The sequence below is a fragment of the Podarcis muralis genome, chromosome 9, assembly GCF_964188315.1.
Source record: "Podarcis muralis chromosome 9, rPodMur119.hap1.1, whole genome shotgun sequence".
Classification (NCBI taxonomy): Eukaryota; Metazoa; Chordata; class Lepidosauria; order Squamata; family Lacertidae; genus Podarcis; species Podarcis muralis.
Genome location: NC_135663.1, coordinates 22343820 through 22365199, shown reverse-complemented (window position 1 = coordinate 22365199; position 21380 = coordinate 22343820). Strand labels below are relative to the sequence as shown.

At 43.2% G+C, this 21380-nt stretch overlaps 1 protein-coding gene across 6 annotated transcripts in view; it reads left to right on the top strand.

Annotated features, from left to right (window-relative positions):
* Nucleotides 1-1397: 1397 nt before the first annotated feature.
* The window catches only part of CENPE (centromere protein E), a 38947-nt gene continuing 18964 nt past the window's right edge, over nt 1398-21380 (top strand). For 3 of the 6 annotated variants that reach the window (XM_028743631.2, XM_028743632.2, XM_028743629.2), the window contains exons 1-23: nt 1398-1545; nt 4060-4154; nt 4414-4503; nt 4584-4702; nt 5390-5512; nt 5795-5876; nt 6388-6455; nt 7065-7130; nt 8740-8791; nt 9805-9892; nt 10548-10677; nt 11352-11471; nt 12209-12343; nt 13079-13214; nt 14310-14407; nt 15111-15167; nt 15254-15409; nt 17008-17082; nt 17292-17426; nt 17565-17699; nt 18354-18531; nt 19811-19962; nt 20667-20975. In XM_028743631.2, coding sequence (XP_028599464.2) covers nt 1490-1545; nt 4060-4154; nt 4414-4503; nt 4584-4702; nt 5390-5512; nt 5795-5876; nt 6388-6455; nt 7065-7130; nt 8740-8791; nt 9805-9892; nt 10548-10677; nt 11352-11471; nt 12209-12343; nt 13079-13214; nt 14310-14407; nt 15111-15167; nt 15254-15409; nt 17008-17082; nt 17292-17426; nt 17565-17699; nt 18354-18531; nt 19811-19962; nt 20667-20975 — 2655 coding nt within the window. In that variant the 5' untranslated portion in view covers nt 1398-1489. Of the gene's footprint in view, nt 1546-4043; nt 4155-4413; nt 4504-4583; nt 4703-5389; nt 5513-5794; nt 5877-6387; nt 6456-7064; nt 7131-8739; nt 8792-9804; nt 9893-10547; nt 10678-11351; nt 11472-12208; nt 12344-13078; nt 13215-14309; nt 14408-15110; nt 15168-15253; nt 15410-17007; nt 17083-17291; nt 17427-17564; nt 17700-18353; nt 18532-19810; nt 19963-20666; nt 20976-21380 lie in introns of all 6 variants that reach the window. The other 3 variants (XM_028743630.2, XM_077933881.1, XM_028743634.2) reach the window with 3 other exon arrangements.

Below are 21380 nucleotides of genomic sequence, written 5' to 3'. Positions count from 1 at the left end.
TTCCGCGAGTTTTGTCGTCTTGCGATTTTTTTCGTCTTGCGAAGCACGGTGTCGGGAAAGTTTTGGAAAAGCTTCAAAAATCACCAAAGTCTTTAAAAACCTCAAAAAAGGCTACCACACCGCGTTCTATGAGTTGCTCCTCGAAGTCAAGTCGCAACTGTATTAACGGTGTTAAGAAAAAGGAAACAAACTTGCAAGACGTTTCCGTCTTGCAAAGCAAGCCCATAGGGAAAATCGTCTTGCGAAGCAGCTCAAAAAACAAAAAACCCTTTCGTCTAGCGAGTTTTTTGTCTTGCGAGGCATTCGTCTTGCGAGGTACCACTGTACCTCTTAGCCACCTCCCCTCCACTTGTGATAATAACTATTAGCTGCTAAAAAAAATTTGCGCTGACAAGGCAGTTTAAAAAAAAGTTCGAAAACCCTCGAAATTCACACATACCCAACCTAGAGGGGGCAGGGTATATGATTTTCCTGCCATTTATTCTACAGGAGGAGGGTGACACCGCTGTCCAATTACATTTGTGATACCTTCTTGAGTTCCCCGTTGTTTTGAGGCTGTTCTTATTTTTTCTGTAAACACTTTTTCTGTAAAGACATCTGAAGGCAGCCCTGTTTAGGGGAGTTTTTAATATTTAATGCTGTATTGTTTTTGACACTTGATTGGAAGCCGCCCAGAGTGGCTGGGGAAACTCGGCCAGATGGGCAGGGTATACGGTAAATTATTATTATTATTATTATTATTATTATTATTATTAAACTGCCTTGAGTCCTTGCCAAGGGCGTAAAGCGATAAATATTTTCCTACGGGCAGCTGCAGCTGGCACTTTCAATCAGCTGGGTGGTGGGGGAGGCGCTCTAAATAAACAGGAAAATATGCCCCGCTCTGCCTCTCAATCCAAAAGCGCTTTTGAGGAACTATTGGAACAAAAGGTGTAAAATAACAAGGCTTAGCAGCTTCTTCCGCGAACAACATAAGCGCTTTAAAGCGGGCGCATTTAATCAACGCGCTCGCAAGGTTGAGAATCCGATCCAGCCAACCAGCAAGCGGCTTTCTGCCTGGCCTGACCCCACCCAAGAGCGACAACGAGGCTGAGGGGAGGGAAACAACAAAGGAGCCTTTTTAACCCTAGCACCACCGCGGCCCTTTTAAAACAAGGAAAAGGGGGGAGCCAGGGGAGTAGTCCGCCCCCTTTTCACTCATTTCCCTAGGGACAAGAAGGAGGCTCAAATCTGTCGAAATTCCTTCTGATGCTTTATACAGGAACTAGCGCTCTTTGCCTCATCGCCTCCCCCCGCCCAGGCGCCTTGAGATGGATTCGCCCGCCCACCCCTTCCCTTAGGCATTAGTGCGGTCCAACTTGTGGGCGGAGATTGAGTGCCTACGTCACCAACGGACCAATAGAAAAGGGCCCCGGGGGGAAATTCAAACTGTGGAAGTGAAATTGAGGCCCGGTGGCGGGTGAGGGCGGAGGCTGCTTCATTTGGAGAGATGGCTGAGGAAGGCGGCGTCACGGTCTGCGTGCGGGTGCGCCCGCTTATTGCGAGGTGAGTTTCTGAGTGGAGGGAAATGGAAGTGCACATCAATTCCCCCACATTTTGCTCCGCGTTTACTCCGAAGTAACCCCTCCCCGGTGTTTCTAAGGGGTCTACTTCGAAGTAAGCACGCGTGGAGAGGTGCGCGGCCTTAACAGCCTGGCCAGACATGCATGCGAAGCCCTGAGAAGGAAGTCTGAGTCTTCAATAGGGCGCACACCCTTTCCCTGCGACTGTCCTCTGTTTCTATTGCTATTTGCTTTTAAGTTCTTCTTCGTCCACTTAAAAAAAAAATAAAAATGCGCGTGGGTTAAAAGGAAAAAAATCTGGGTTTTTTAATTGCTGTAACCCCGGGTTGATGGTGAAGGGCGGGTAATACATTTACTGTTGAAAATAATCATGAAAGGCCTTCCAACCCTGCTTCTCCACTCTCCTTAAATTTTATTATTTATACCCCGCCCATCAGGCTGTGGTTAGAGCAGTGGTTCCCGACCTTTGTTTGCCCATGCCCCACCTAAGCATCTCTAAAATCTTGATGCCCCCCTCCCCCATGACATGTAATTCTTATTATTCAAAAAGTGAACTCCTATTCATATGGAGGAAGCCTAAAAGGCCATTGGCTGTTGATAACTCATTCTCAAATTGTCCCCCGTGGGGTGTGTGCCCCACGTTGGGAACCATCGGACTAGGAGCTGGGAGCCCAGGGTTCGAATCCTCACTCGCCATGTAGCTTGCTTGGGCCAGTCACTTGGCTGACAGCCTAACCTACCTTGCAGGGCCATTGTGGGGAATTAAGTGAGGAAGTGGGGAGACGTGCAAGGCCACTTTAGCTCCTTGCAGAGGGTGGCATATAAGTTAAATAAGTAAACTCAGCTGCTTGCAGCCATTCTTGTTCTAGCCCCCAGTTACCTTTGGGTGGGTGACATGAGGTGGACAGAAAGCCTCCTTTGTTCTCCATCTAAGGCCAGGAACCTTCTTCAGCCACTACTGAGAATGCTTGGTTCCCTGTTTGCGGGGGCTATGGCTTTATCTGTGAGGCTAATGGCATCCTCAGCATCTTAGAGTAAGCTGTATTTCCATAGCGACCACTAGGGTGATGCTGCTCTCCAGGAAATGGTAGCCATTTCCCCACCACCTTCACTTGGTTGGAGGCAACATCATCTTGTAAGTAGAACAACAATAGCCAGAAGAACAGTAGGCAAACTATAGCTAGAGTTGGTGTGTTGAGTTTTGGAATGGGCTGGAGGATGACTTGACATGCTCCATGCGCTAAATCCCAAAGCTCTGGCAGCAGGTGGGAGGGAGCAGCCCTAGAGATTTATGGAGAAGCAAGATCTGCCAGGGTGTTAATGCTGTGAGCCCATCCTATGCTCGGGTTGTATATACAAGTATGTGTCAATAAAACCATATCCTAAAAACGCTACCTGTCTTATAGGTAGGCGTGTATAGGGTTGTGCTGTAAATCTGAGATGCACTTGTTTTATAATCTTCAGAAAGTGAATATTATGTCTAAAATGCTCCAGAAGGGTATGGGTATACAGTGGTGCCTCGCAAGACGAAAAGAATCCGTTCCGCGATTCTCTTCGTCTAGCGGTTTTTTCGTCTTGCGAAGCAACCCTATTAGCGGATTAGCGCTATTAGCGGTTTAGCGGCTATTAAAGGCTTAGCGGCTTAGCTGCTAAAAGGCTATTAGCGGCTTAGAAAAAGGGGGGGAAGTGAAAAAAAATTGCAAGACTTGCAAGACGTTTAGGGAAAATCGTCTTGTGAAGCAACTCAAAAACGGAAAACCCTTTCGTCTAGCGGGTTTTCCGTCTTGCGGGGCACTACTGTACTCTAAAATAGGCATGTTTAAAAAGGCATTTAATCAAACAGGAGCTGGATTTTAAAAGTTGTTCTTAGAGGGACAAAGCAAACACTCACAGGTGCTTCATTCCTAGGACTGGTTCCACCACCCTTAAATTTGGATACAAATAAGTGCGTACAATGCGCTTTGCACATGCTCTGCACAGCAAGGTATTCAATATAACTTGCACATTGTCATAAAGTTAAGTCAACAGCTGCAAACATCTCTAGATTTTTTAAATTTCTATACCGCTTTATATTTTTAAGAAAAATCACACAGCGGTTTACAGCATATTTAATCAATAAAACATAAAACAATCTGAAGAAAGTCGAATATAGAGTATACAGTCAAAGCAACATAACAGAACACTAAAATATGATCTTAAAGATTTCAAAATAAAACATTATGAAGGAGGTAAACTACAGAATACATATTTAAAATAGTAGGGCTGGTGAGTGTGGGTCCCGCCCCCTAGGCCAGGTGGAAAGGGCCTTGCAGGGAGCGACCTTCACACTCACAGCCGAGCGATGTTCCTTCAGCCTCATGAGGAGCCTCTTAAGTAGGGCTGGTGAGTGTGGGCCCCTGAGATAGTCTCAGGACCAGACAATTAGAAGATCAGTATTTCTTTAACACCATCAATTTCTCTATACTCTGGAATCTCTAACAGTGTTTTGTTCCTTAAGAGAGAATGCAGACCATGAAGAGAAACAGAACATTTTGTGGAAAACTGAGGAATGCACCATATCTCAGGTTGATGGGACAAAATCTTTCACCTTTGGTAAGCACTCGATAAGCACTGAAATACTTTGTAAACTTCTCTGAGGGTTTGTTTGTTTACAATCAAGTGCTGTATAAATTTTATTAAGTACATAAATATTGGTATACCATAAAAACATGCAAACAACTTTTTTGAAAGCAGCCAGGTGTGCTTCTACCAGTCTAACTTGCAAGTTGGCAATCTGACAAATCTTGAAGATGGAGTTTGATTTCTGTGAACTGAACCTTTTCTCTCTCTTTTTTTTTTTTTCTTTTTGAAGATCGGGTGTTTCATTCTTCAGAAAATACCACAGAAGTCTACGAAGGGGTGGCTGCTTCAATTATAAAGTCTGCTGTTCAGGGATATAATGGTACCTTAAAGATCAACACATTTGAATGCTTGCACTGTATTTGGGTAGTGGTCTGAGCTAACCATTGCTTTTCCTTTTAGGAACTATTTTTGCCTATGGCCAAACTGCTTCGGGGAAAACTTACACAATGTTGGGCACTAAAGATTGCCCAGGAATCATACCGATGGCCATCAATGATGTTTTCAATAGCATCTGTGGAGTAAGTTTTTCTACTAGATGAACTTTGTTTCAGATACCACATTAGTGCTGCAAAGCTGCATATTGAACCTGCTTTGACGATTTCTTAGCTCCACTTAGGAGAAAAGCCTGTGCAGCCCCTATATAGCAGTTTCCATTTCCCACATAATAATCTTGTTGACCAATGAGTATTGTGAGTGGAACCAATACAGTAATACCTCCGCGAACATCTGTCTTGTCTAGCGTCCATTCTGGCGAATGTCCGTGGCAAACCCTGAAGTACCGGAACGGGTTACTTCTGGGTTTGCCGCTCGCGCACGTGCAGAAGCACAAACGGCTCCGCACACGTGCGCAGACGCGGCGCTTTGCCCTGCATCCTTTTCAGCTAGCGGCCGGGGCTCTGGAACGGATCCTGGCCGCAAAATGAGGTATGACTGTATAGAGATCAGGAATGAGAAACTCTGTTGTTCTTCAGAAGTTGTTGGAGTCTGATCCCATCACATCCATCAGCTATGCTAGCTGGGGCTGATAAGAGCTGCAGTGCAGCATCATTTGGAGGTCCATAGCTCCGCATCTGTAGTATAGTTCATAAGGAAGGAGGGAATGTTTTAGTGATGGCATTGGATGGGGTGGAGGGGGCAGGGAGCCATGTTACATTAGTTCTCTACAATTAGGGATGCTGATGCATGCATGCTCTTTACTTTTTTAGAATCCTGACAGGGAGTTCCTACTCCGTGTATCATATATGGAAATCCACAATGATAGAGTTCAGGACCTACTGTGCAGCAACATAAAAAAAAAGAAACCCTTGGTTGTTCGTGAAGACATCAGTGTAAGTAACCATCGCCACCTTTCCAAGTGACAGTGCCAAAGCTCCCACATGGCCTTGTAACAGGGAAAGTAAAATTCTGGAAGTCAGCATGTTGTTGACAGTTGCCTACTTGGACTCTGCCCATTTTGCTTCTGCGTTGATTAAAATCTGTTTTTCCTAAAGTTATCTAACTGCCTAATAGCTTTGCATTGCCTATATACAAAGAGGTAACACCTAGAATCAATACTGTCATGTTATGTGATTTTATTTTATTTTTATTTTATTTTTTAAAATCTCTTGTAGAGGCAAATCTTTGTTGAAGATCTGAGCGAAGAGGTGGTGGTTTCTCCAGAGCAAGTTGTGAGCTGGCTGCAGAAAGGAGAAAGTAAGACTTAATATCTGGTGTGACTTAAGCACATACAGAGCTTCCTGTACAGCTCTGATACAGTGGTACCTTGGTTTACGAACTTAATCTGTTCTGGAAGTTCGTTCCAAAACCTGGATGCACCTTCCATAGAAAGTAATGCAAAATGGATTAATTCGTTCCAGACTTTTAAAAACAATCAGTAGCTGAACTGGGATCCACACAGATCCCCCGCCCCGCTGCTGCGGGAAATGTTCCCTAGAGGTGCACCTCCCATAGCAGCAAGGGGGGGAGTTGTGCGCCCACCAACCAGATGACAATGGAAGTGTGGCACTCAAAATGGAAGTGCACCCCCAAACGGAGTACGTTCGTATACCAAAAAAAAAAAAAAAAAAACAAAAAACGCAACCCCGAACACTCATTTTCAGGTTTGAAGTGTTCATAATCCAGAAAGTTTAACTAGGCTGTTCATAACCCGAGGTACCACTGTACTTCTAAATCCATCAACTTTATTGTGTTTTGTTCTGAATAGAAAACAGACACTATGGTGAGACCAATATGAATGACAGAAGTAGCCGCTCGCATGCAATCTTCCGCATGGTAAGTGATCATGAATTTTTATTTTACTGATTTCTTTTAGTTCAGAGATCGGAAACCTCTGGCCCTCTCTGATGTTCCCGGACTCCAAAGTCCCATCAGTTCTGACCATTGGCCATACTGATGGGAGATGGAGTCCAACAACATCCAGAGGGCACCAGGTTCCCTATTCCTGGTTAGTACCTGACTATGATGTCTGGAAGGATATCAGAGGGAAATATTTATTGTTGTTGTTGTTGTTGTTGTTATACAATTCTACCACTGGGCAATTTACAATATAAAAACACAAAAATATATGCCATAAGAATAAACAAAAACAATAAAACACATAGTTTAAAAGGCCATTGATCGTTTAATTAACCAAAGGCCTAGGAGAAGAGTAATCTTTTTGCCTGGCACCTAAAATATGTAACAAAAGCACCAGGCATGCCTCCCTGGGGAGAACATTCCACAAGATATGCCAGTTCTAGGTTCTGTTGGTCGAGGGTAGGTGTGCTACAGTATATAGACCCACACATCACAAACTGGTATTCGTGGTGGCTATTTTTGTTGGTTTATAATTTGTGATGTGATAGTAAAACAATTTCACAACCTTGCTTGCTTTTTTTAAAGATAATTGAAAGCAAAGAGAAGACTGATAGTTCAAGCTACGATGGCGCTGTAATGGTATCTCACTTGGTGAGTTCTTTGAAAAATAGAACTGAGGTTTGTAATGGGTTGGTAGAAAAAACCACTATTGAAGGATGCTGCAGCTTGTGTGCATTACAGGAACCTGAGACGAGCCCTGCTGTATCAGACCAATGGCCTGTTTGTTCTAGCATCCTGTCCTCACAGTGGTGAACCAGGTGCCCAAGATCCAAGCAGGACCCCAGCTTAACAGCAGTTTCTCTACTTAAGATTCACAGCAGCTGGTAGTGGAGGTGGAACTTAGCCATCATAGCTAGTAGTCCTTGCTAGACTTGTACTCTATGGATTTGTCTGATCCTCTTTTAAAGGCTTCCAAGTTGGTGGCCATTACTACTTACTGGGTGAGTGAATTCCGTAGTTTATGTAACAGTGTGAAGAAGTTCTCTCTTGTCTGTCCTGAATCTTAGCTTTGTTGACTGGCCCAGAGTTCTAGAATTATATGAGAGAAATGGAGAGAAACTTAGCCCTATCTGCCTTCTCGATACCATGCATAATCTTATACACCTCTAGCAGGTCCCTCCTTAACTTGCCTTTCCTCTGAAAGCCCCAAATGCTTTAACATTTGGAAGAAAGAGGTTTGTGTGCCATATGACCCACTCTACCCCCTAAGCTAGGCTGCTGCCCTAAGACGAAGCAGAGGATGTTGTCTTGCCACCAGTCTGGTTGACTTGGCTATACAGAAAGAGGGGAGGGGTGCCATGTTCTGCTTCGGCTCAGGTAGTGAAATATATTGGGCCAGCCTTGTGTGCTTTCTGTTTGAGATCTGGCCGGCAGAGCCAAATATATATTGGGACTGTGGAAGGCTGTGGAAAGAACTTCTGAAGTGTTTAGTAGGGCTGTTTCTGCCTGGGAAATAGCAGCAGCAAAAATTCAGTTGCTCTGGGTTTCCAGTCTGTTTGGCACAGCAGTCATAATGCTTATTCAAAACCAAGTTCCATTGACATTGCTGGAACATACTGAAGAGGTGCAGACTAAACAATGCCCATATTATTATTACATTTATGTCCCATCTTCAAGAAGCTAAGGTGGCCTACTTGATTTTGTCCCCCTCCATTTTAGCCTTACATCAACCCTATGAGTTAGGTTAGGTTGAGAGACCAAGGTGACTCAGTGAGCTTTGTGGCCATGTGGGGATTTGAACCCTGGCCTCCTAGGTCCTAGCCAGACACTCAACACTATGCCACATTGGTTCCTTGGACTATAGTAGAAATTCAGTTATGTCTGTTCTTCTTAAAGTGCTCAAAACATCAAATCGGAGAGTATGCACATCCTTCTACCTTTTTCTTCTGTTGCAGACCATCCTGAATCTGAGATGCAATCTAAAAATTCCTCTTTTCTTTCGCTTTCATGAAATGTTAAATGTTGTTCAGTTGAACGTATTTTCTCCCAGATGTAGTGACCAGTGCTGCACAAAATTGTTGTTCCTTTGGTTTAAACTCCTGGCCAGGGACCTTTTTCTGCTCATGTACAGTCTCAGGAACTCATTTTTCTCAGGCTTTTATCTGCCACTGTTTGGAATTCAGTCATATTCAATCAATAGGTGATTTGAATAGATCTTGTGTGAGACTGGTGTCTAACACAGTCTGTCTTGAATTTTCAGAATTTCGTAGATCTGGCAGGAAGCGAAAGAGCTAGCCAGACTGGTGCTGAAGGTATGTAGCTGATGATGATCGAGCTTTTCCGGTAATCTGCTAAATACTAACTTGTAAAACATGTAAAAAATCCAACAAGTAATTTCCACCCCCAGGGTTCTGTTGCTGGGCATGCTTGCTCTTATTTATGTAAGCCATATACAGCTTAACAGCAAAATTCATTATATTTGGAACACAAGACTGATGCAGATGTAACATTCCCAACTGGTAGACTCTTGCACAAAAATCTAACTTCTCTACGGCAAGGATGAGGAATCTGTGGTGCTCTAGAAGTTGGATACAAACTCCTAGCAATCCTAGTCAATCTGACCAGTGGTCAGCAATGATGGAACAACACATTGGAGGACCACAAGTTCCTTATCCCTGCTTCTGCAGAGACTATTGTAAACCGCACCACTATCCTTGGATGAAGGGTGGTATATAAATTTAATGAATATAATATTTGGTTATAGGCCTTCTAGCGTTATCTTCCTCCTTTTGGCTGAAATTATTCCATGTCTCTGAGTTAAATGGCGTAATTCATCACACATCAATCTTATTGGGTGTCTCCAATGCTGTCCTTTCATTGACAGAAGGAATCGGTTGGCAAAACAGGGGAGATTTTTTTTGGTGATGAACCCTACACAGGACCCTGTGCCCCTCTTTAATCTGCTGCAGAGGACTGAGGAATCATCTAGAGCAGATTTAAGGACGGAATGGGAAACGCTGAAAAATGCCCATTCTGCTGATAGTTGCCTTTTGTCAGGAGACAGGCAACTTTGGATACTGCCCAGTATTGTTATTTAACACTTTATAAAGTGCCTAAAACTTTCTCTTAATAGGAATCTGTTTTCATATCTGAAAAGATTGTGAGCTTATGGGCAGGTAAAAACAATACAGAAGGGGGTGAAATGGAGAATGAAGAAGAAAGCAATCAAATTCAGGAGCTCTTGACTATGTTAACTCCCAGTATGATAGCAAAACAAATTTTGTGGAAGGAGCTGTCTGAAAATAAAATTATGTTTGATGCCTAGGGATTCGTCTCAAAGAAGGTTGCAATATAAACCGGAGCCTCTCCATCTTGGGCCAAGTTATCAAGAAGCTATGTGACGATCAGGCTGGGTAAGGACAATGTAGTTAAGAAAGGTTCTTTGTGCTGGATTGAAAAGTGTTCTCACTTGATTCTAGACCAGGCAGCCAATGTAGTACCATCCCTAGGTGGTTTGACTACAGTTCCCACCACCACAGGCCATCTGTCTGGGCTTGATGGGAGTTGTCATCCAACAACCTTTGGAAGACACCACTTTGGGCTGTCTCTGTCCTATGTAATTGGGCCAGTTTTGCCTCTACTTAATAAGTAAAAAGGGACGCGGGTGGCGCTGTGGGTAAAAGCCTCAGCGCCTAGGGCTTGCCGATCGAAAGGTCGGCGGTTCGAATCCCCGCGGCGGGGTGCGCTCCCGTTGTTCGGTCCCAGCGCCTGCCAACCTAGCAGTTTGAAAGCACCCCCGGGTGCAAGTAGATAAATAGGGACCGCTTACTGGCGGGAAGGTAAACGGCGTTCCGTGTGCTGTGCTGGCTCGCCAGATGCAGCTTTGTCACGCTGGCCACGTGACCCGGAAGTGTCTCCGGACAGCGCTGGCTCCCGGCCTGTAGAGTGAGATGAGCGCACAACCCCAGAGTCTGGCAAGACTGGCCCATACGGGCAGGGGTACCTTTACCTTTACCTTTAATAAGTAAAAACTTCCTTGTTCCTTTTTTGGTCATCCTCTTTCACCAGAGGCTACATTAACTACCGAGATAGCAAGCTGACACGGATTCTGCAGAATTCGCTGGGTGGAAATGCTAAGACTGTTATTATCTGCACAGTCACTCCGGCATCCTTGGAAGAAACTCTTAGCACACTCCAGGTAAAACCGTACAGTTCCATTTCCTTCCCCGAAACGTTTTATGGGCAAAGTTGCCCAAAATGACAAGTAGGCAAGAAATTATTTCTCTTTCTCTTTAAACTTGCATGCTTTGTTCTAGTATATGTATCTGCAGCTATAGCTCTATGACAAATCAGACTTCCCCTTCAATGGGAAGTAGTCTAGCACTTCCTCTAATAGCTGGCATGGATACTGACATTTGCAGAAGCAACCCCTTCAACTCTTTTAAAAAGAGAGCCTGTGAAGACTAAGCTTTCATGGTAGTCATGGAGTCTTGAATATCAGGTGGAAAAGGAAAAGCTGGGGGGGGTGGCCTACTTGAGCTCCTGGTAGCTTATCTGTTGCCCTCCAGATGTTGGAGGACTCCAGCTCCCATCAGCCATGGTCAACATGGTCAGATGATGGGAGTTGTAGTTCAACAACAACTGGAGGGCACCAGATTGGCTAACCTAGGCTTATCCCTTCTGTGGGGAGGTGAAGGTATGCTGCAACATTTTGTTTAATGCGTCCCATTTGTATTTACTGTAATAGCAAATGTTGATTTTTATGATTCCATACCTCTGTAATTTTCAAAAAGAGATTTTGCACAAATGTCATTTTTTCCCGACTTCACCTTCAAAGAGCGGTTCTGACTCCCATATGCCCATCTCTCCTAGTTTGCCAGTACAGCTAAAAATATGAAAAATAGCCCCATAGTAAACGAAGTTCTAACTGAGGATGCCCTTCTGAAGAGATATCGTTCAGAAATAGAAGACCTGAAACGACGCCTAGAAGAGGTAAGTGCTCTACCTTGAAATCTAAGAGGCTGGAATGGGTAGAGTCTGGCCGAATTTCAATGGCAACTCTTAATAAAGTTGATGACCACTTTGTGCGGGGGTGCCATTCCCTGCCCCCACATATGTTGGAGGAACATGTATAAGTGTACCACAGCCCTGTTATGCCCTTTTTGTGACATGCTGAGCAACGTTTTTGGGTCACTTCCAGGTTCATCGCTATATGCAATCTCATGTCTTTCGGATGCGCATTAATTGGTCGTTGCGTGTTTGCAACCCTTTCCACACTGGGGGGTGCACAATTTCATGGAACTTAAATGCTTTCATTGTTTTATGCTGATGTTTAACCTTCACAGCCATTAGTACTTACAGTACGTTATTACCATCCCAGTAATACACAAACGAACAACCACAGTCCTTGCAAGCAAGGCGGGGTCTACACAAAAGCACACAGGTATCCTAGCCTGGTAGGGTAAATTTTTCTGTAATGTAAACTTCAATACCTTCTCCAGGCACCACACACATGGATTTGTTTTGAGGGATTTTACTACCCCAAAGATAGATTGAAAATTTGGCCTGGGGTATTAAAAGTATTCCCAAAAGTGTGTAAGTTTTCAGCAGGTCTTAGGAAAATCTGTTATGAAGGGTATTTTTTGTATTTCTTGGGAAATCACGTACACCTTACTATGAACAACATTGTGTGCCTTTCGACCTTTGGTATTGATGCTTTCCCTTTGTAGGTTTCACCACAATCCCAGCTGGCACAGATCATTGAAGAAAAGAACGCTCTTCAAAAAGAACAGCAGGAGAAAATAAGGGCTCTCACTGAGATGCTGGTGACGGCACCTTCTTTTGCATCAGCGCAAGACTTCAAGGTAATATTTAAAAATTTAAGTGTTGTGGGACCTTTGGTGGAAAACTGGTGGTTCTTCCACATTTCTTGTAGCAGCTGTTATTAAGTAACCAAATGGGGTGAGGGAAACCTGGGAATGACTAGAAGGGTGCCACTGTAGAAAAGGCCCTTCCAACTTGTGGAAGCTGAACATAGCTCTGTTAAGGCATGCTTGAAGCAGGAAGCTCATACTGGGAAGCTGGTATAAGAACAGGCACCAGCAACTTGAGTGTGCTTTAATGGTGCCTGGAGGGTGAATGGAGCCTGCTGCTCTCCAGTCCAGCCCTCACCACCGAGGGCCCTGCGCAACTTTGCAGCTCGTGGAGGGCAGCGTGAGAAGGATGCCATGTGCCCTCAACCAAGGCCTGCGATCGAAGGGCATGTGGCAGTTGCGTCTTAAGTCACTCTCCCCGGCTCCCAGCCTTTAAAATAGAGCTTTGTGTAGAATTCTGTAGCTGCTACTTGTCACCCGACTAGTGAGACACAGCAAGTTCAAGTTGCTTATGGTGCTTGCAAACATGTTTTAGGAAAGCTTCCCCTCTCCATTTGCAACTTTTTTTGTAAATGCTTCTGGTAGAACCTACAATCGCTATCTTCAACTGAATTTGTCTTCAATAGGCCACGTACAAATTCCAAGCAAATGGGATTATGCTTATAAAAAAATCCAACTTCCTTTAATTTTCCTACATGCCTTGATTTTTTGATTATTTTTTTTAAGGTTCGAAGGAAGAGGAGAGTGACCTGGGCTCCAGGAGCAATAAACCAGGAAGGAGGGGAATGTCTCCTGGGAAGCTTTCCCTCAAAAGCCAAACAGTTTAAAACATCTTTGTCTTGTCTATCAGAGATGGAAGAGTGTAAGTTTGTTATGCATAGAAACTATTTAAAAAGGTGCTATATAAAATATGGGCTGAAGAATTGTAGGTTGGGATACGTTAGAACTTAGATAATACATTGTTTAACCAAAATCCACAGTGAGCTGCACATAGTTAAACTATTGCAGCTATTTTGAAGGCTGTCTTTAAGCTGCATATGTTAATTCTGCTGAATGCTATTGCTAGATCTGAAGAGGACAGAGAAGGGCAAGAGGGCTCTTGGCATAACTTAGCATGCTCCGTTTATCTCTTGGTTGCTCCAGAGATCTGATTCTGAGATCGATCTTTAGGCACTAGGGACAGCTGGCTTCCTTGCAAATGCTAGCAAAGGCTACTATAGCTAACTCTCACTGCTTGCATTTGGCTGCTCATGCTCTCTTTCTCCTATGGCAAGGGAGAATTAGACCCATTGGGCCCCAAGGTAACCAAAGCTCAGTTCCTTTCTCTACATCTTTCTGCATTTGTCTCAAGAACTTAGTCATGGAATTGTAGCGTTGGAAGGGATCCCAAAGGTCATCTCATCCAACCCCCTGCAATGCAGGAATCTCAGCTAAGGCATCCATGACAGATGGTCATCTAACCTCTGCTTAGAAACCTCCAAGGAAGGAGAGTCCACAACCTCGCATGGGAGTCAGTTCCACTGTTGAACCGCTCCTACCGTCAGAAAGTTCTTCCTGGCGTTTAGTCGGAATCTTTTTTTGTAACTTGAAGCCATGGGTTCAAGTCCTACCTCCAGAGCAGGAGAAAACAAACTTGCTCTGTCTTCCATTTGGCAGCCCTTGAGTTATTTGAAGATGGCTATCATCTCCCCGTAGTCTCCTCTTTTCCAGGCTAAACATACCCAGCTCCTTCAAACTTTCCTCATAAGACTTCGTTTCCATGCCCTTGATCATCTTGGTCGCCCTCCTTTGCACACGTTCCAGTTTGTCAATCGCCTTCTTAAATTGTGGTGCCCAGAACTGGACCCAGTTTTCCAGTTGTGGTCTGACCAAGGCAGAGCAGAGCCGTACCATTACTTCCCTTATCTGCATCTTAAGTATACACACTTTTATTTTGGCAAAATGGGTTGTCTTTCAGCTGTATCTTCGGAGTTCTCGGAACATGATGATCAATGGATGACAGCCAGTGTTACAATTCCTGAAGAGGAATGGATTCCAGGATCTGAGGTTGGCTTGGTAAGTGGTATTTATGTGTGTGGAAACTAGCCTGCTGCACCAGAGACGAAATTTACATTCATTGTACCACCCAATTTTTCTCTGACCCCTCCCACCTCATTGATATGGCCCCCAGAAGCTTGCTGAGAAATGAATGTCACCCTTGGAATGAAAAAGGTTCCCACTCCTATTCCAAGAACAAAGATGGGAGCGGAGAGTATCCCCTTTGCAGGCTTCCTCCCCTTTTCTTTTTTGCAACAACTGTTTCTTAATTACTCCCTATTAACTATATTGGATCAACATGACTTGTTTTACATTTGGTTCAGTGGGGTGGAACTGAGTCAGCAGAATTTAGGGGAGAGAAATTCTGTGGTTTGGAAAGCTCACCTCCTTTTCAGGGTTTTTTGCAAGCCCCCAAAACTTGCCAGCCTTGCCAGCGTGTGGCTGGAACTTAGTATACAAATGTTGTCTAGCTCTCAGTAGGGCTTTGGCAACAACACTTTTGAGCTACCAATATATTGCTGAAGGAACAAGCAAGTGCTTTCAGTATTAAGGTTTTTGCATATTTGTAAGTCACTTTGAGATTCTTAAAGTATGAAAAGCGACCATTAAAAAATAAATAAAATATTTAAATAAAAGTTTAAATAAAATATTGGTAAGGAGATGAAATCTAACTAGGTAATAGAGGAGGCATCTTGTAACTTTCAAAAATATTTTTTTCTAGATTCATAAAGATTTTGCAGATTCTGTCATGCTTTGTGAAACCCTAGTAGATGAGAGGGTAAGTCAGCTTCAGCGTTCTCTAGGAATTTAATTTGAAAGTGTAGGTAAAACCTTTTAATCTCACTCTGCCTCTCTCCTGGGTAGGATAATGCTGTCACTGAACAACAAGCCTTAAAAGTAGAGCTAAAAAACCTGCAAATGGAAAAAGAGCAGATTGCATGTGAGCTGAAAGAGCTGAAGGAGAAAATGTCCATTTATGAGTTTGTGGCTCTCGAAAGAGAGGCAGCAAACGAACAAGAGGTAAGACAAAGTGGGTGTGTAAATAATCCTATTTCTAGACCATCTTTTCTTTTTACAACTTTCTGAGTGGCTGACAAAATCATTTAAACAAGATCAAAATTAGCTGGATCCTGACTCTGTTGCATGCAGATCTCATTTAAATTAATGGGAACATTGTTTCATGACTTAAGTGAACTCCAATTGAAAGCAATGGGATTATGACAACTAACTTAGTCTGAATTGAACTCAGTTAAATATTGAAGCAGCAGAAGCAATAAACTCAGTAGTGCTTATATACATCAGCAGGATTAAAGCAAGAGACATGCTTGAATGCCTGGAGAGAGAAAAAGGGTGCCACTGCAGAGAATATCCCCTGATCACTGCCCTTCTCAAATCAAATCAACCCAGTCGTTTTAATTTTATGCCCTCGTTAGAAAGGGGGTGGCAGAAAACATCCTTTGGTGCTAGTAAAATGGCAGGTTCCGGTGATATTGGATCTCAGAGCCACATAAGATTTTAAAAGTAAGTGCTGGCACTGTAAACTGGGTTCAAACTGGCAGTCAGTACCTTTCCTTCATGAGATGTGTTCCCTTCACCTGTATTTAAGAAGTGTCTAATTTTTTTCAGTCTTCCGAAGCAGCCCCAGGGACTACATGCTGCAGTAGTCTAGTCAGGAAATGGTGATGGCATGGATTACTGTGGCCATTAGGGGGACAGGGATGCACAGCTGATGGACCCATCTTAGGTGCTGAAAAGTGCTGCATCTCACACCCCCAGCAACAAAACTGGGTCTAACACAATTGTCTTGACCCTGCTCTGTTTCTTCCACTGTTTCCAGTATGGCCTATGGACATAAAGGACATGGTCTTCCCTATGGTAGTGCCAAAAGAATTTCACTTGACCCCATCTCCTTTCAACGTGCAGCCAAGGCTTCTCTCATTTCATGTTTCATTTTATTTTGTTAAAATATGTATACTTCATCCCTTTCAGTCTGAAACCCTTAGAGATAATTTAGCAACATGAGATTAAAACAAATGCTAATCCTGTAACTGCAAAAAAGCAAAAAAAAAAAAAAAATCAAAGCTGCACTTGTTTTTGTGCTTATATTGTGGTATGTAGGCTGTGCTATGAGAGGAGTGAAGTAACCACCATCTTGCATTAACAATAAAGCATGGTTTGCTGTGACGTGTGAAAACAGCCACTCTTTTTAGTTGCAGCATGGAAGAAAGGCGAGGATTGGATATGAATTTATTTAAATCAATTAGCCCCAATTAATGCATGCTAGAAAAAGAGTGGACCTGTTCTTCTGAAAAACACTTGTCAGCGTATATTAGCAGTGTGAGCAGTGTGTTCTGCCCTTTTTGTTTTGGATGTTTGAAAAGCCCTCTGTTAGTAATGCACCGTTAAGACTTTATTTCCCAGGGCTTCACACCACTGTAAGCAATGGGTGCTCACAGAATTTTCTGCTATGTGTTCTATAGTGACAACTTGGCTCTGCTGTGGTTTGGAGGGGAGCTGAATGCAGAGCCTGCTTGTTTTTGTGGTGGGTGACTGCAGGTAAACCTGACTGAAAGGTGCTTCCTAACTGCCTATGCCATTTTGCTTCGATTGCTCCACAGATGCAACTAATGCATGAAATTTCCAGCTTAAAGGCTATTATTACAAATGCTGAAGTTTGCAATCAAGATCTGCAGGTGAGCTGCTGGTGGTGGTAGGCCTTGCATGTATAATGAAATGGAACACTATTGTTTAGCCTTAGCCAAATGCCTTGAATTCTTTGGTCGGTTTGTCAATTTTAATGTCATGCTGCGCAACACCTAAGCCCCCCATCAAGCTGGGAAATGGAAAGGTCTGCCTAAACACGTTGCACTTCTGGTGTTTTTCCTCTTTCTTGCTTTATCAGGAGGAAGTAATGTCAAAAGCCTTGCAGATCGAGGAGCAAAACAATAAAATCAAAGCACTGGAAAGCCATGTCAGTGAGCTAAGAAATCTTATGAGAGAAGCAAAGACAGAAAGTGGGGAAAGCGATGTGTCATCAGTACGTCTGAATCTTTCTTCTTTATTTAAGCAGGGTTGTTTTTTAAAAATTTGTCCTTGATTCCTGGGGATTCTTGCAGGGTGGGTGGGTGGCATATACATACACTTACACACTACCCTCATGTTCTCATACTTTCAGCAGATTTTGAATAACTCGGGGGACGAAATGCAAAAAATGAAGCAGTCTCTCAGTGATGTTGAGGCGGTAGCACTGGATTCCAAGAGAGAATCTTCATTCCTCAGAAGTGAAAACATAGCACTGAAAGAAAAAATGGTGTGTGTATATGTGGACTTGGGATGGCGTAGGTTTTTACTTGCCTTTTGTGTAATGTCTGAGTGAACAGATACAATTCTTTTTTGTGGCCTTTTGTCAGTACCTGATATAAGCATGGGGGGAGACAAAAAAGAAACCCCATCTTTTCCTAGTGGCTTATGTCTGGGGAATTTCTTCCCCTCTGAGGTGTGCCTCTATATTTGCTTAGAAACCAGGTCAAAACTCACCTTTGGAGTCAGGTTTTAAAAGGCTGGTGGGTGAAGTAATTTCTGAGTTGTGTTGCTGCTAATTACATCCTTCGTGCAATTTATGTTAATTTTTTATCTTTTCTTGTGTATATGCCTTTTATTGCCTTAAATCAGATGTAAACTGCCCTGTGGCCCATTTTTGATGAAGGGCAGTATGGCAATAGCTTAGGAAATACATTAAAATAATAAGCTTCCAGTAGGGCCTTACCTGTGAGTTCTGCTAGTTTCCTAGTAGAATCCCAGTGATGCTTCCTTGGGGTGATGTGGGCTGGGATAACAGTGCTAATATAATCTGGAAGAGGGAGAGGATAGTGCTACTGAAATACGTGGCACTGTGTACAAATCTGCCACTGTCCTGGCATGTAAATGGACACGGGTAATGGCATTTTAACTTGCTCCCATGTAGGACCAGCTCTCAGAGACGTACAAGCAAATGGAAAAAGACATTGAGAGTTACAGAAGACAGTTAGATTCTGGGAAAGTCGCCTACAAGAAAATGCAGTCTGACTTGCAGAAAGAATTGCAGTACTACCTGCAGGAAAATTCAAAGCTGGCATCGCTTTTGGAGGGAAGAGTTCCAAATGGTACCTTTTTAATGGAATTGATATAGAACAAGAAGGTTCTTCGCACAATCGGGCTTTTTCCTGAACTTCTGATAGCTGAGGAATTATTATTTTTTATGAATTAAAACTGGTGCCACACATGTTCAGGCCCTTAAAGTTAGTTTAAATATTTATAAGGCACCCTTTTAATAAAAAAACAAGGCAATGCGCAACACAGAAACATAATGCTACAATAATGTAAATGAAAAAAATATCTAGGCGCGTTTGGCACAGAGTTTGAATCCCAAAGGTTTGTCTGAACAGCGCAGTTCTGAAAAGACATCTAAGAGAAAGCAGGGGTTGACTCATGCCTAACCTCTGCTGGCAAAAAGTTCCACATAGCAGGTCCTACCACATTAAAGTCTGGGTCCCTGTTCAAGGCAGGCTGAATGCAAGGGGCATGGTCAACAAGCCATTTTTTAATTATTTGCTGCATCTCAACTGGGATTAGTTGGTTCGTTTAGCCAATCCTGATGTAACGCAACTGACCATTCATTCCTGATACAGTGCTGAAGGATTAAAACAAAACCCTGGAGAGGTTTATGGCTCTGTCCTTCTCTGCCTTGCATCCTTCCAGCCAGTCACGGACTTGGTTGGCAGACACCTTAGTGACTGGGGACTTTAGGCTCATGGCTTTCAGTCAGTTTATGTCCTGATGGCATGCCTTCCTGATGTGCAATTCAGGCATTAGACAGTGGCTGCGTGGAATTAAAATAAAAGTAGTTGCTGCCCCTTAACATCAGGACTATGGGGCGGGCTGGAGAATTAGAGAGGGGGGGTTAGCTTTTGAAAATGAGATGCATGACGAGGGCTGTGCGGGGTAGTGCTGTTTTTCTGGGGGGATGCATACCCCCAAACATTTTGTGAATCTCTGTACTTTTGTCCATTACTGTATTTATTTTCCCCGATTTGAACTATAAAATGGTGATTTTCTTGAGTCAAAATGAGAGTACCTCTAAACATTTTTTAGGGGGGGGGAACACTGGGGAGGGGGTGGGTTTAGGCTGAGCCCCACAAGAAGATGGAAATTGAGCTTCAGGGGTGCATAGGCAAGTAGAGTCTTTCAAGGAAGTTTGCATGTCAGAAACCAGGGTATAAACTGGTGGAAAGGGTGCATGCTTTAGCGGGATATTTTCACAGAAGCTGAGAACTACGGAGCAAGAACTATATATATATCTAGAGTTTGCTTGCAACACAGTGGTAGTGAATCTTTGTCAGTTTTATCCATTGAACTCTTTCCACTCCCCCCCCCCACCCCCAGACTTACTCTCATGTATGGAACTGGAAAGGAAGATTGCAGGTTTAAAAGATGAGCTGAATAAAGCTCTGGAAGAGAACTCAACTTTAAGGAAAGAAGCATGTGCATCACTAGAAGCCCGTTTGGGACCTGACACTGAAATCTTCCAGAAGGAGGTAAAAACTAATTAAATGAGGACTGCCATGAAGCTGTTTCTTAGGTCAGGGCTTTCTTAGAACACATTTAACTTTATTGGGGGGGGGGATTCATACCCAGAATATAGTTAATCAAGTTGCAGAACTTGCATTCCTCTTAATTTTTTGAAAGCTTATTCTATTAGTTGTCCCCCATGCTTCAGAAACCCAGCTAGCTTTAGCTAGGGGTCAGCCAATTAGTGATGTCAGTCCCATGCCATGGAATATTCCCTCAACATCCCTGTTGCCAACTTTCAGGTGCCTTATTTTTTTTAATCAATAGGCCTATTCAGTGGTTTAAACTTTCTAAGATGAGCCAGTCGGTTTTATGATTATTCAGCGTTGCTTTTATGGTGTATTTTTGTAAAGTTGATTATACACAGCCCTGATATTTTATAACGGAAGGTCTCTAAATATTTTTATAAATAAAGAAATATTGCTGTGGATATTTGGGTTCAGTTCCCTACTAGGCTATGTAATTGGATCAGTCATCACCTGTCAACCTGAAGCTTTTCTCTCTAGTCTCTTGTAGAAGGTAGTTTTCTTCCAGTTCAGGGGAGCAAAGTACATCTAAAAACCAAACTTAGCCTTCATTCAGCTAGAACGCATATTATAAAGCACGGCTGAGATGAGAATAGCTGCCTACTACATGCTCATACTCTGTGTATATAAATATGTGTATGTAGGTGCTTGAAAAATCCGAAATGATTGCTTCTCTGGCCTCGGAAAAAGAGATGCTGCTTGCTCAAGTATCTGAGAAGGAGAGACTGCTGTGCGAAGCAACTATTGCGCTAAAATCCAAAGAAGATTTTGTAAATTCTGAAGCAATGCGCCAAAATAACCTAGCTTTTCAAGAGCTGAAATGTCACTGTGATGAACTGGAGCAGAAATTCTTGACTGCATCAGAAGAAAACAAGCAGATGACATGCCAACTAGATCTTCTATCTGAAGAAAACCTCAAGCTACAGGCAACCGTTCATGAAGTGACTCAAGAGGTGAGTCCTTCCTGGTTCTCCAACTTTTTATACAGGAGCTGATGGCTTTTCTTGATGCAAACATTTCTGCACTTCAGTCTTTGTTTAGCTCTATCTGAAAAGTTGAGTGGGCCCTTGGTACTGTGTCCTTGCTTCTGTTTTTCCTTACATTGCAGCAAGGCCTGGCACATAAATGTGCTGTTACACAAAGTGCTCAACCCTGCTACACTAACGAGGTTGCTTTGGATCAGAACCACTTTCTGAAATACTTCTAAAGCTTTTTTTTTAGGAAACCTGAACCAATCCCACAATTCTGGAATTGGCTGTCTTCTTGTGCGTGCTCACTTTCTCTACACACTTAAAAAATGACCATTTTACTTACTAAGCTAGAAGGATCCCAACTTACCACTTTTGGAATGAATGGGA